This window comes from Monodon monoceros, unplaced genomic scaffold (assembly GCF_005190385.1).
Source record: "Monodon monoceros isolate NGI ecotype Baffin Bay Population unplaced genomic scaffold, NGI_Narwhal_1 Super_Scaffold_15, whole genome shotgun sequence".
NCBI classification, from domain to species: domain Eukaryota; kingdom Metazoa; phylum Chordata; class Mammalia; order Artiodactyla; family Monodontidae; genus Monodon; species Monodon monoceros.
The window spans coordinates 70,866,386-70,882,494 of record NW_021703771.1 but is presented as its reverse complement, the minus strand read 5'-3'; the positions used below and the strand labels follow the sequence as shown (position 1 = coordinate 70,882,494).

Sequence of the window (16,109 nt, the reverse complement as noted above, 5' to 3'; positions counted from 1 at the left end):
CCTGATTACAAAATGGGCAGAAGAACTCAACAGACATTCTTCCATAGAGGAAATGGAGATGGCCAACAGGCACATGAAAAGATGCTCAACATGGTTAATTATCAAGGAAACGCAAATCAAATCTACAATGAGATATCACCTCACACCTGTCAGAATGGCTATCATCAAAAGAACACAAATAACAAATGTTGGCGAGGATGTGGAGAAAAGGGAACCTTCATACACTGTCGTTGGGAATGTAAATTCGTGCAGCCACTGTGAAAAACAGTATGGAGGTTTCTCAAAAACCTAAAAATAGAGTTACCATATGATCCAGCAATTCCACTCCTGGGTATATATCCAAAAAAAACAAAAACATTAATTTGAAAAGATACATGCTCCCCAATGTTCATGAAAAATCTTTTTATATGACCAAAGTTTGTTACCCTTCAATTTTTTGTTCTGATATTATTTAAATTTTGTCTGTAAAAAATCACTCTCCTACGTTCTCTTTAAATTACTTCTTTTTTATTCAAGTTGATACACTTCTTGTTCTTAATGGTCAACAGACTCTAAAAGCTATCAGCTATCCTACTAGAATGTCTTGAACTGCCAAGTGCAGCACAAAAACCATGTAACTGGAAGTTAAGAGTTTCACTTACATACAAAGTCATCATTTAGTATCATCATTCAATGTCCATTTATTTGGGTTCCTCATATGCTTATACATTTAAGTTAAATAAAATAATTTAATGTTTATGGATCACATTTTAAAATTTAAATGATGATAGACAAAGACAATCAGCTGTATTTTTATTTACTTATTTATTTATTTTATAAATTTATTTATTTATTTTTATTTTTGGCTGCGTTGGGTCTTTCTTGCTGCACATGGGCTTTCTCTCTAGTTGCGGCAACAGGGGGCTACTCTTTGTTGAGGTGCATGGGCTTCTCATTGCAATGGCTTCTCTTTGTTGTGGAGCATGGACTATAGGCACACGGGCTTCAGTAGCTGTGGCATGTGGGGCTTAATAATTGTGGCTCACAGGCTCTAGAGCTCAGGCTCAGTAGTTGTGGTGCACGGGCTTAGTTGCTCCGCAGCATGTGGGATCTTCCCAGACCAGGGCTCTAACCCGTGTCCCCTGCATTGGCAGGTGGATTCTTAACCACCGTGCCACCAGGGAAGTCCCTCAGTTGTATTTTTAAATGCCAATATTTAATATAATGTTTTAGGGTCGAAGTATCTCTAACAAAATTCTAAATAAAATCTTAAAATAGTAATAAACTTATTCCAAAATATACACATGACATTCCATAAACTCAATCTTAGAATAAGCAATTTCTTGGACTTCCCAGAAGTCCATGGTGCAGTGGTTAAGAATCCACCTGCCAATGCAGGGGACATGAGTTCAATCCCTGATCCAGGAAGATCCCACACGCTGCGAAGCAACTAAGCCCATGCACCACAACTACTGAGCCTGCACTCTAGAGCCTGTGAGCCACAATTACTGAGCCTGCATGTCACAACTACTGAAGCCTGCACACCTAGAGCCTGTGCTCCGCAACAAGAGAAGCCACTGCAATGAGAAGCCCGCACACCACAACAAAGAATAGCCCCTGCTCATTGCAACTAGAGAAAGCCCGCACACAGCAATGTGTGAATAAAGCCCGCACACAGCAATGTGTGAATAAAGCCCGCCCACAGCAATGAATAAATAAATAAATATATTTATTTGTTTAAAAAAAGTTAAAATAAGCAACTTCTTAGTCGCCTTAATAGATGAAATTATTTCTGTAAAATATAAGTAACGTTAAGAAGCTATACACAAAGTTACTTAAATATATTTTTTTAAAAGTGATAAAAGAAATACAAGAGAGGTTTACAGTGTTATCTGGAACTTATAAATAAAAACATTCTAATCTTATATATAAAAATGTGTAACATATACATAAGTATATATATTATATAAAGAGAACTAATATTTCTACTTAGCTAAAGAAAACAATATACATCTTTAAGAGTACCTTTTATTTTTAAGATATTAAATTATTAAGCATTCCAAAAATAAATACTAGCTAATTACAGGGACCAATAGCTCATAATATTTTGGATAACAGAGAGAAACAAGTAACAGAAAATACCCTACAAAAAGAAATAGCCAAATGTGAACTTTTAAATACAACAAACATGCACAACTTTTTCCATTATTTCTGCAATGTTTAAAGTACAAATACAACTTGATAAAAGATTTTTTTTCCTAATAGTCTAATACCATTACTTGTAATACTACATATGTGCTACCCAAGTGTGTATGTGTATATATATATATATATATATATGTAAACATAAATATCAATAATGTATATATAGTATAGTAAACTTTATGCTACAGTAATGTATATACTATGTAAGTATAGTGTTAAGTATATGTATACTGTGTAGTTGACTCTTGAACAACACGGGTTTGAATCATGCAGGTCCACTTATATGCAGACTTTCTTTTTTTTTTTTTTTTTTGCGGTAGGCGGGTCTCTCACTGTTGTGGCCTCTCCCGTTGCGGAGCACAGACTCCAGATGCACAGGCTCAGCGGCCATGACTCACGGGCCCAGCCGCTCCGCGGCATGTGGGATCCTCCCGGACCGGGGCACGAACCCATGTCCCCTGCATCGGCAGGCGGACTCTCAACCACTGCGCTACCAGGGAAGCCCAGGTTCTACTTTTAAGCAACTGAAATATGACATGCTTTTGTGTAGTTTTCTTCATGTTTCTTCTGCTTTGAGTTCATTGAACTTCTAAGATATCTGTATATTCTAGAAGTTTATAGGGTTTAAAGTCTTCATCAAATTTGGGAAACTTTGGGTCATTAGTTCTTCAAATATGTTTTCTGTCCACATGCTCCCTTCTGAGACTCCTACTACACATATATTAGTCTTCTTGAAGTTGTACCACAGTTCACTGATGTTCTGCTCATTCTTTGCTCATCTTTCATATTGAGTAATTTCTACTGCTATGTGTCTTCGTTAATCAAGCTTTTCTTCTGCAATATCAAATCTTCTGGTAAACCCATCCAGAGAAAATTTTTCATCTTAGACATTTTTCATCTCTAGAAATTACACTTGTGTTTTTGAAGTTTTGCATGTCTTTCCTCAACATTTTCATGTTTTCATTTACCTTTTAGAGCATATGGAGTCTGTTTAATATTTGTTTTAGTATCCTTGTCTACTAATTATACCATCAGTATCATTTCTGAGTCTGCTTCTATTGACTGCATTTTGTTCTCCTTTTGCATTATATTTCCTGCTTCTTTGCATGCATCATAGATTTTTATCTGGATGCTAATCATTGTGAAATTTATGATGGGTTGTTATACTCTTTTAAAGACTTTTGAGCCTTTTTTCTGGGATGCAGTTAAAAATACTGCTTGGAAACAGCTTAGACTTTTTAAGGCTTGCTTTTAAGCTCTGTTAGGCTAGCTGAGCCAGCCTGTAATGCAGGGCTAGTTTGGCCCCACTACTGAGGCAGTACCTTTCTGAGCACTCTTCCTGATGCCCTGTCTACTACAAGCTTTCTCCATTCTGCTGGGAATGTGAACTACTCTCAGTCCTCTGTGTGCTACGAGAATCGTTCCACCTACTCCTTTCCTGTGGATCTTTTCCAAGCCTCACACCCATGCAGTAATCAGTATTCAGCTGAAGACGCAGGGTGAAGGGCTCCTTGCGAACTTTTAAAACTATCTCTAGGCAGTTCTCTACTCTCTGTTACCTTGTCTTATAAGCTATGGATATCTTCCCCAATTTCCCAACTCTGCCTCCTCAACTTAGGGAGACTGTTGGGCTTATTAAATTAGGTTCCCCCCTTCCCCCTTCATGGGCTGAGACCTGGAAGATCTCTCCAGGTCATAAGCTAAGGCAATTGAAGGGCTCACCTTGTTTCCCCTCTCTAAGGAATCCCTGTTCTACACTACCTGCTCATTTCTAAAAACTGTTCTTTCATGTATTTTTCCAGTGTATTTAAGGTGAGATGGTAAATTCCCTGTGACTCCATAGTGGCTAAAGCCAAGATAACTATTTAAATGACAAAAGCAAAACAAAAAAAAGTCAGTTTTTCAAATGTGCTTTCATTTTGACATAGGAAACGGCTCTACAGGCCAAAGCTTCCAGAGAAATGACAAGAACTCTTTATTAGAAATATTCTTTTAAAATAATTTCAAGATCTTGATTGGTGAACCACAGAATACTTACTAACTAAAAAGCTTTAAATACAAAAAAGCATACAGCTATGAAAGCAAAGGAAATTCTTTTATTCAAGCTTAAAAGATAATACGCAGACATTTACAAAGTATTCCAAGTATTGCTACAGTTGCTCAAGGTAGTCTGCTTGAGTAACTGAAAGCATCGATATGAACACATGACATATTTCTCAAAAACAAACAAACAAAACCACTTACACATTTCCTAGATCTATTCACTGAATTGGAAATTGTGAACACTCCTGGTACCCAAATTAGGGTCACTAGATACCATTTCACACTGAAAGAAGCCAGTTTCATGGAAAAAGATATTCTAAATTTGGGACAGAAATATACAAGATTAATAGGTATACTTTGTTATAACAGATGGCAAGGAAGCTATCTAAGAGTATTATCACCAGAGGACTCGGGAAACAACTGGAAGAGATTCACTGACCAAAGATGGGACAATTTGAAAATCAATAAGGATAATAACTTCAGTGTACTGAAGCATATGAAATACGTTCAAATCTTTGAGTACATAGTGAAACAGAAAACAAGAACAAATTACCCATCATTAAGATTACTACAGAACAACCTCTTTAGAGTAAATACTGAAATAAAAAGAAAGCATCAAGCATTTATCCTGCCTTTCCTATCTGAACTGTCCTACTATATAACCAAAAGAGTAAACAAGAAGTTTCTCTTTACTGAAGTGTCCCACATAATAGAGAAGGAATTATAAAATTAGAACTTCCCTATTTTGCAACACTATACACTAACAGATCTAGGTCTTGAACATCATCACTGGCTGCTAATATCACAAACAGACACTAATATTCAACCTGGTAGAAGAACATCAGCATCATCTATGAAATAGTCCTGCTAAAAATGAAACTAAATACGATCATGCCTCAGTAAACCATCCAATTTATAGGAAGTCTGAGGGCAAAAAAAGACAAAATCAATCAATCACAGTCTTTATTTGGATCCTAAAGCAAGCAAACTATAAATATTTACAGCATACTATCACTTGTATAAAAATTTAAAATAGCATACATTTATTAATTTGTTTGTAAATGCAGAAAATATCTCTGGAAGAATACATGAGAAACTAACATTGCGACATGAGGTAAGGGAACCAGATGGCCAAATGATAGGAGTTGCAGAGATTTTTTTTTCTATCTTTTGACCTATTTTAATATATTATTTCATATATATGCAAAAACTGTGCGTTACTGCAATTAAAAAGGTTGCCTAAAAAAATCACTCATTAAGTTCTTAGAGAAGCCGTTCTGAGCTAGAGCAATGACAACAGCTTTTGATTAGCAAAAATAATGTTATTACCTCATCGTAGGTGTATCTGTAGTCTGCTTTCTTTGATTTGAGGTCCCATAACACTACTGTTCCAGATTCAAAGCCAATTAAAAGCTGTAATAAAAGAAAATGCCACATTACCTAGGAATGACATGAATCATATGAAACACTTATTTGCTGATGATAAAGATAATTATTACCATTCATACGTTTCAGGTATGAAATTATAATATCATTAAACATCTGCATTGCTAATTACTAATCTCATGGATGACATATGGGAAAACTGCACTGCATATTTATATGCCTTCGATCATTAGGGATTCAACATATATTATACAACTGATTACTGAAAATGAAAACGGTACCATCTTGAAGTCCAGAGGGTATATTTTCATTAATTAATATAAGTCACCAATAAAAATTAACATTTTCATGTGCTTTAAAGTTTACAGACTTTTCTAATTCAACACATTATCAGGCAATCTCATTTACTCATCTATATATTGATTAGTTCCAAATTATATCTAGCCTAGACCTCTCTCATGAGATTCAGACTTATAATTCCAGTGGCCACATGTTCACATATTTATTCCACAAGAACCTCAAAATAAATGTGTCCAAAGTGAATTCATTATTTTCTTCCCTACCCTCCTTTTCTGGTATTCCCTATTGCAGTGTCTCTCTCAGCATTCTTTTCTTCTTAATATTCATTAAGTCGCTCAGGCAAAAACCCTGGAGTCATCATTAACTCTAGTCTCTCCCCTACCAGGTAAAATCATCAAGTAATTTAAAAAGTACACACTAATATCTCTCTAATTTACTTTCCTCCACCTCCAATATCTCTCTCTTGGTTCAAGATACACAAATCTCTTCTCTAGTCTCTGGTCTCTCTGACTCTCCAGTCTTGGCCCTTTTTTTTTTAACCCATTCCATATTGTAGCTAGGGTGATAGTTCTAAAATGCAAATCTGATCATGTAATGTAGCTTTTTGTTTAAAACTTTTTAATGCCTTACCATTATTTTTAGATCAAGTCCAAACCGAATAATCTGACCTACAAGATACATCATGGTCTGGCCTCTGCTCACCTCCCCAGCTTCATCCTTTTCCACATCCCTCTTACCCAATACATTCCATTATATCTTTCAGGTCATGCTCTCTCTTACCTTTACACCTTTGTCCATGCGGTCACCCTAACTGGGCCACTCCATTCAAATGTCATCCTTTTTGCTTGACTAATCCTACTAATCCTTCATGTCATTTTAGCTATCACTTCTTCCTGAAAGTCTTCCTTGACCTACCAAATGTAAGCCAATGTCCTTCCTATGTGCTCCAACAGCAACCTGTACATTTTTTAACCTGAAGGGTCACTAGACAATAAAATAATGTCTTTTTCCTTATCTGAATTCTCTTGCAGACTGAAACACTGGTCTATTTAAGCAAGAACTGGTTTTACCTTGTTTACTACTATACCTCTAACATAAGACAGAGAGCCTGATATGTTGTAGGTACTTTTTTTGTGAATGAATACATTTTTTGTGAATGAATAAGTTCCGGAATGAAATGCATGTTCTTGCCTCACAAACTCTCTACTGTTTACCACCTCCTGCACTGGCATTTTCCAAATCTCAGTATTCCCCCTGCTTGAAACCTTCTCCCTTTTTAATTCACTTTTATTCACTTTTTATTCACTTTTAAGCATTTAGTGTTGCTTCCTTGGGTAAGCCTACTCAATTCCTCTGGACAGACGGAGATGCTTCTTCTCTTACACAAGTAAACGAATTTTCATCTATATGTCTCTAGTATCTAATATACTGCCTAATGCATAGTAGCTATTCAATAAATATTTGTTTAATAAATACATGAATGATTGGTAGCTAGCCAATAACTGTTCATGTGATCTGGAGATATGAACAAATTTGGGGGCAGATCCAGTAACTTTAACTAAATCGCAACTTAGTGGATTTCAGACTACGGGGACATTTGGAAGAACGAGTCATTGAAACTAACAAAATAGATTTTCCCACCTTGGTAGGAAGTACACTTAATTTTCCTAACATAAACTCTTCTTTCTTCGGCAATCTGAAATACATGCTCTTTCTGGAAAAAAAAAACAAACTGGTATTTGTTTCCTTTACCTTTTTCTAGTCCTTCTAAATATCTTGGACATGTATATGGCATTTTCTGATGGGGGAAGTAAGAGAGGAACTTCAGGAATAAGGAAAGAGATGGAAAAATATAAAATTTAAGAATTGATATACAGTATAAACAATACTGGATTGCTTAGGACACAGGTAACTTAAGCTCTAGCCTTAGATCTGCCACTTAGTAGCTATGTAACTTAAAAAAAAAAATTTTACCCATCCAGATCTTAGTAACATAAGAGGGTTAAAGTAAACTTTAACCTCTCTAGCCAGCTGTATCTTCCTAAGAATGTTAGAAATCTGTGCCAATAAGTTAAACTTTAATCCCTACAATCTCCTAAATATTAAAAAATAGAAGAACTGAAGGATGTGGTACTTATAAATAGAAAATTGCACAACTAAGATGCTAATAAATTTGGAAGTGAGAGAAAGCATTTTATGTTAGGATTATCAGGAAAGGTATCATGAAAGATATGTATTTAATCTGAGCCTCAAGATGTGAGTAGGAATTCAGCAGAGAAAGAACAGTGGGAAAGAATTCCAAACAGAGGGACTTATATAAATAAGGGATGGAGGTAGTAAAGACCAGCTCACATTTGGGCAACAATAACTACTTGCTTCAGCATAGCATTCAGGTAAAGATGTTCTCAAAGATAATGAAACCTAGGGCTATGTTTTAAGGAAGCATTGTTTTGCTTGTTAGATACTGCAGAACCACTGAAAGCTTTTGAACAGGAAAGCAATAAGATTAAAATGGCACTCTAGGAAGACTGATCTGGAAATGACTCAAGAATGGGTTGGAATGCCTTGAACTGCAGTGGTCATAAGGAGATTGAATAGAAAAGACACTGCAATGGAAGGACTGAAATGACTTACTGACTGATTCAACGTAGAAGAAAGGGAAGTTTTCAATTCTTCCACCAGGTCTCCCACCCAAAGATTGGCTTTTAAGACAATTATCTTATACCAAAAATAAGTAAGTAAAGTGAAGATATAGGTTACTGTAGCTTGCTTCATGTAGTTTCTCTCAAACCATACAATTGTATGATATAGGCTAGCTCTAAACAGTACCGCTATCCTTTTGTTTTCCCAGTGTTAACAGAACAGTGTTAACACAACATATAGGCTCTACCACTCTCACTAACTGAGAAAAGGAAAAACCTGAATAAACTTCACAAAATCCAGAACTTTCATATCACTGATTTCTGATAGTGATTAACTTTCTGGTACTGATGCAGACTAATTTTCATGAAATTTTATAAGTAGAAAAAATATCATTAAATAGAACTACTGAGAGATTGGTTTGAATTAGGAAGTAGAGATTCATGGAAAAGAAAATTTTATTATTATTCAGAGTACTAATGAACCTAAATTAACAATAGCTAAGTAATGATCGCATGAAACTGGTTTCAAGTATAAAAAAATTAAGTATTATTTTTAAAAAGTCTCTATTGATCTGAGCTATTTATGGAGAAAAATTTAGGGGAGAGGGATACAGAGGCAACTCTAACATAAGATGTTATGGGATAAGTGCTATAAAAATTGTTTAACTAGTATAAAAAAGAATTCAAGACCAAAAGAAAATGGTTTTTGTCAGGATTATCAGAAAATAAGGGGAATTATTCTAAATAAGCCAAAAACAAGTTAACAACCTTTAACTGTATTTATTAAATTTTACTTGTTTTAGCGATTTCTTCTTTAAAATGTAAATATTTTAATTTTCACTTGTTCTTCATAATGCATACATAAGCAATTAAGTATATATGATATACAACCTTTGTTATCAATCTCAACTTTGCAGAGTAAGTGTAGTTCTGGAATAGTTTGCATATTTAAAAAATACAAAATTCATGCATTTAAGTAATAAATATATATATTTAAAAAAATCTACCTTTCCTTCATCCATTGGATTATCACTTATATGGACGACAGGTCCTGGGTGAGATTTAGATGACCTAAAAGAAAAAAAGTTAAGATGTTTTTTCTCAAGTAAAAATTGCAATACTATTACATATTCATTACAATAAGAATAATGAATGGAAAATAAAGATATATTTACAAAGGTTGAAAACATTTCAGCAAGTGATCAGTAACAGATATATAGTTCTCAATATGGATCAAAATAGGAATCAGGAAAAATAGTGACTCTCACATTGATATAAGTCACAAAAATTTAAATTATGTACACTTGGGCTTCCCTGGTGGCGCAGCGGTTGAGAGTCTGCCTGCCGATGCAGGGGACATGGGTTTGTGCCCTGGTTCGGGAAGATCCCACATGCCGCGGAGCAGCTGGGCCCGTGAGCCATGGCCGCTGAGCCTGCGCGTCCGGAGCCTGTGCTCCGCAACGAGAGAGGCCACAACAGTGAGAGGCCCGTGTACCGCAAAAAAAAAAAAAAAAATTATGTACACTTTCTGTATAGGAAAGAATCTTCAATTTTGTATTTTAGCACAGAAAATTTATTCTCATGGTAGAATTCTCAAAGTTAATATTCTAAAATAAAGCAGCATCTAAAATATTGCTATCTTTATTTTACTCAATTCTAGCCTCCAGTTGGGGCATATCATCTAGTTACACACTTCATACCAAAAATAAGAAAAATTCCATTATGGCTTTTAAAAAATCAACAAAATAATGCCACCAATATTTGCTCAGAGAAAAAAGAAGTCATACAGATAAGAATGTAGCTGAACTGATGTCTATAGAGTAGAAATAAGCAGAAATAACCCATTCATAAACTCTAAGAGTTGAGAGACCAGTCCACTTCATTGAGAGCCACTTGTGAAACCACACAGACACCTGCACCAGGCCTCCCCGCTATATGTTGTGATCAACTCAAAGAACAGACCTAGAAAACCTTGTTCCAAGGGACTGAGAAATAACAATGTTCCTGATAAAGGAAGGAAAACCAAACTTAATACACCATTACAGCTGCAACAACACATTACTTAGGAGATATGCCACAAATTTATCCTTATGTCAAATTCTGTGGAATGCAACAATATGGAACTATTTGTTTAAAAACAAGAAGAAATGGTGAAAATAAACCTTGCCGATATCCTTAAATTCTGATTTTTATATCTAAATAATATAAGAAAAAAATTAGAGAAAGAGATAAGATTCTAAGACAGTGAAAAGTTAGCAATAAAGATCCTTAGGGCCCTATAGCACAACACAGTTTTTGTTGTCATTACTGTTAAATAAAAGCAATCATTACCATATCAAAACTAAGGAAAATTAACTGTCAAATTAATTCTGCAACGTTACACTATAAACATTTACATTATATTTGGTAATTACTAAAACATAGCAAGTAATGGTTTAGATCAGTGTTTTCTAAACATTGGTGGCAACTTGTTAGTGGGTCATGAAATCAATTTAGTGGGGCATGACCAAGCATTTGAAAGAAAAATAATTAGATGATAAATGAACAGAAAAAAATCTGGAATGTTTTTCACCTAATAAGAATAATGGTTTTATTAAACTTGTGCTATAGCTTATATATATGTGAACATATTTATATATAATACATATATGTATCTATACAGATATATGGAAAGCATTTAAATTTTCAAACTGCCAATGGGGCAATACTTGCAAAAGGCTGATAAATCTGTATTTAATATTAAAAATTTAATTCTATATTTACTAATTAGCTATTACATAATATTATCATATATGGTACTGATAGTTTCAGATATGGCATATTTGCTCAAACTCACAGTTCAATGGCTTTATTCCACATAATGACGTAGCCTGAGAGTGTGAAGGACTCCACATTGACAATATGTATATTACCTCGTTCAGTGCCCACATAGAGCCACTTACTCTGGAAAGGCAGATGGCAAAACGTAACCCTGCAAGAGAAAATATATCCAAAAAGGAAATCAGAAAAATATCTGGTAAACTTTATTAACTGTATGAGAGGGTTAATAATGACATATACAATTTAGGAAAAGCAAAACAAGATACAACCATCAGATTAATCAACTCACTGTAGTTAATATTCAATTATGCTAATTCAACTTTAATGTCAAATATAAGTCCTTACAGTAAATAGACAGCATAACCTGATATAAAGGAGATGAGTTTTGACATTAGTATGTGTTTCAAATCTGGCTATGTCATCCACTGTGTTACTTCAGACGTATGACAAATGTAACTTTTAAAGCCACAAAGTGAGTCTAACACATCACCCCTAGGTACTACCTTATTTCTCAGAAGTTATTAACCACACGAATCCATCTCAGTACCTGTGCTGACTACTCCCTCTACGCAAAATGCTCCTCCTCCTCATGTTCTTCTCCTGTTCAAGATTTAGTTAAAATGCCACCTTCACTCAAATTGATACCTCAACACTTTTGTATCTCTATCAGGCTTGCCTTGTAAGAGAGTCTACCTTCCTCACTAACTTGTAAGCCTTTGGAAGGGCTAAGATCCTCTGTACTTAGGCTTAGACACTGATATTGGAATATACTCAAAACTATCTCCTTCTAAGTCCTGATGATATAAAAGTCCTTCATTGACACATTATAATAATTTACATGCATGTATTAAACTTTATAATCATTCCAACAATATCTAACATTTTCTATATAAGCTCAGTTGATAACAAGGTTAAGAATGGAAAATACCTTGTCCTTTTTGTAGAACTTATTTTTAGGAAAAACAAATAAAGATAGTATGTTATGAAACCATATAATGCTCATTTTTTTCAGACTACCTATTGTGTCTCTCAAAATATACTATTTAAAATTTTAATGGAATAGCCCTTTCAATAATACACAATGATGATAATCACTGCTGAACCCTCAAACTGACAGCAGTCATTAGGCAAGATACAGCATACAGAACATTTGCTATTCCCCTTAACATAATTTCATTACAGAGAATCTTCAAGATGAAAACACTTCAAATAAATACATGCAACTCATGGTCTCACTAATTCCTAGAGTTAATGTTCATTTAGATAATTACTTAAGGTTCATCATCTATATTTTTTGTTGAGTGTTTTATATGATAGCATGTCATCTTTCCAAAGGGTTTATGTAAATTTAACAAAGCAAAGAAATGACTACTGAATCAAAAAAACATCTTATAGTACCTTATTACTTCACAAGGCAGTAAGTCCACAGTACCTTTATGAAAACTTTAGGGCCATATAGGTTTCAGAATTCAGAATTTTCCACATTTTACCAAGGTACATAATAAGTATTTATATATTACCTAATATGGTGGTAGCACCTTGTAAACACACTGATTATTTCTGAGGTATAATTTTTGACAGTTTCTTTTACTTGAGATATAATTGTCCTATAACTTTAGTTTCAGTCGTACAACATAATTCAATATATGTATGTATTACATAATGATCACCACAGTAAGTCAAGTTAACATCCATAGCCACAGGTATAGTAAGAATTTTCTTCTTCCTGTGACGAGGACATTTAAGATCTACTCTCTTAGCAAAGTTCAAATACATAACACAGTGTTATTACCTATAGTCACTGGAGGTTTCTTAAAAAGTTACACCTACCATATGATCCACCCATCCCATTCCTAGGTATTTACCCAAAAGAAGGAAAGCATATGTCTACACAAGACCTGTACACAAATGTTCATAGCAGCTTTGCAACAGACCCAAACTGGAAATAACCCAAATGTCCTTCACCAGGTAAATGGATGAAAAACTTGTGTTATATACTTAGAATATTATTCAGCAGTAAATAAGGACATGCATACAACATACAACATGCATACATGCAACACCAATGAATCTCAAAATCCTTAAGATGAGCAAGAGCCAGACAAAAAAGACATATTTTATCATGCCACATACAATTTATATGCAGTAGAAAATGCAAACTATGCTATTGTAACAGAAAGCAAATCAATGGTTGCCTGGATTGTGAGGGTAGAGGCCAGTAACAGAAGAGGGGAGAGATTACCACAAGGAAACATTTTGGGGTGATGGGTAGGTTCATTATCTTGATTGACAGTTTGGTGACAGTTTCATGAGTGTATGTGTCAAAACTTATCACATGGCTTATTACTTTAAATATGTACAGTTTATTATATGTCAATTATACCTAAATTAAGCTATTTTAAAATGTTTTGTTTTCAGAGATTTGTGGCTTTAGGAATTATGAAAAATAAGATTGTGACTCTGATTAATACATAGGCACAAGCTCTGGAGTTAAACTGCCTGGATTTAATTTCAGCTCTGTCACTCACTAGCATGTGGCCTTCGGTAAACCATTCAGTCTCTCAGAGCCTCAGTTTGCAAGTGGTAAAGCACATCTACCTTAGTGTTCACCTGAGGATCAAATAAGACAAAGCATGGTAGATGCTTAAAATGGGGCCTGACACAGGTAAGTGCTCAATAAATGTTAGCTAATTATTATAAGAAACTAAGTGATACTCTACCAATTAGAAGTTATAGGGCAAATTTTAATGACATGAAGAAAATAAGGTACAATAATAGCATGCCAGATACAAAATGAACAATGCAATAAATATCATAAAAACAACTATTTCTGGTACTTCCCTGCTCAGGGAACTAGCTTCCCACACGCGTGCTGCAACTAAGAGTTCGAATGCCACAACTAAGGAGCTGGCGAGCCGCAACTAACGAGCCTGCCTGCCACAACTAAAACCCAGAGCAACCAAATAAATAAATAAATATTAAAACAAACAAAACCCAAATATTTCATTTGAAATGTGCCTTAAACTAAAACATGAATAGGGCTCAAATATTCTGAAAATTCAAAAATAATTTCAAAATAAATAAGTCAAAATAATGACAGTTTGATTTTAAAAAATCAGAAATATCCAACTTCCTGATCTGTTCTGCTATTTTGCAATTTCCCATTATTCTTCAAAAAACAGTAGTTACTGGCTTAATACAATTACATGATCCATCTTTGATTTTAATACTAACAAAATTATTTAAATAATGTGTTTACAAAGTTTGAACTTATCTCCTTAAGGGCAGACATTTTGGATATATCATACAATATTTTCTGTTCCTAGCACAGCAATACCATACTGCAGCTGTTTCTCAAATATTTAAAGAAATGAAGAATAAATTTTTTACTGTTCAGAAAATTTTCTAGAACTTTTCCCTAGGCTCACTTTTTCAATATAAGCTGCCATAGTAAGATTTTTTTCCCCAGTCAACTATAAAACCAACTTACATTGCTGGGAAATTTTAAGCAACTTTATGTTTTAATCTTTATCCTATTTGATATTTAACATATTAAGCAGGAACTTAAACTGTTTACTGATCTGACACGAAGACTTTAATACTGTCCCTAGAATGAGTCTTGTACACTTTAAAAAAAAAATACGAATCATAGGAGTGTATTTGTACAATGCACCACCAAATTTAAAAATTACACCAGGGAAGCCCTTAACTAGCAAATTTTAATGGGTAATGAACAGGATGGATTAGGAATAGTGAGAAAAATAAAATTCCATGCTGCAATCAAATAAAATAATACCATGCCAGTGATTTAGGGAAAGGCCAATAAGAAAATGTGGTCCCCCAAAACATATTACTAAAAAAAGCAAGTCAATCAACATGCCCTACCAAGAACTGCAAGATTCTAAATTTGGGGCAATTTAATCAGTCAGTTACCAAAACATAAAACTGGTGGTTAACACAAACTAGACTTTACTTATTATAATTAAGAGTGTCTTTTCATATTATAATTAAGAGTGTCTTTTCAATCTGTTATATAAACATGACCTTATTCCCTTGTTTACAAAATCTTAGCCTCCTCTGTTGAAAATTGAGAATATATAACTAAGTAAGCTTTTATGTAATAATTAAATTGATGAAACTATTATATTAATTGATTAAAGGAATAACGTATATTAGCAGACTTAAAACTACATACACATATTAAAAACTATATACATATATTATGTACATGTCTGATACGTACACATATGCATATAGAGAGATTTGTTGTTATTTAATGAATCTAAGAAAGTGATGCATGATAGAAATCTAATATTTTTCAGTAAAAGTAGTCATGAAACAGGGCTTCCCTGGTGGCGCAGTGGTTGAGAGTCTGCCAGCTGATGCAGGGGACACGGGTTCGTGCCCCGGTCCGGGAAGATCCCACATGCCGCGGAGCGGCTGGGCCCGTGAGCCATGGCCGCTGAGCCTGCGCATCCGTAGCCTGTGCTCCGCAACGGGAGAGGCCACAACAGTGAGAGGCCCGCGAACCGGCGGGGCGGGGCGGGAAGGGGGAAGACCGCAGGAAAACTTTTTAGGAATGCAAGTGCATGTATCATGAATCTAAAACATTACCTTAGATTAAAAACAAATTCATGGACTTCCCTGGTGGCGCAGTGGTTAAGAATCCGCCTGCCAATGCAGGGGACACGGGTTCGATACCTGGTCCGGGGAGACCCCACATGCCGCGGAGCG

At 34.8% G+C, this 16,109-nt stretch overlaps 1 protein-coding gene across 4 annotated transcripts in view; it reads right to left on the bottom strand.

Moving 5' to 3' along the window:
* STXBP5 (syntaxin binding protein 5) overlaps positions 1-16,109 on the bottom strand; it is a 165,773-nt gene that overhangs the window by 105,527 nt on the left and 44,137 nt on the right. For 3 of the 4 annotated variants that reach the window (XR_003793711.1, XM_029223865.1, XM_029223867.1), the window contains exons 5-7: positions 11,392-11,526; positions 9,563-9,626; positions 5,557-5,640 (exon numbers count right to left, since the gene is read on the bottom strand). Coding sequence is in view for 3 of the 4 variants with exons in the window: in XM_029223865.1 (XP_029079698.1) it covers positions 5,557-5,640; positions 9,563-9,626; positions 11,392-11,526 (283 nt within the window). In the remaining variant the exon portion in view is untranslated. Of the gene's footprint in view, positions 1-5,556; positions 5,641-7,554; positions 7,621-9,562; positions 9,627-11,391; positions 11,527-16,109 lie in introns of those variants that run through there. The other variant, XM_029223868.1, reaches the window with a different exon arrangement.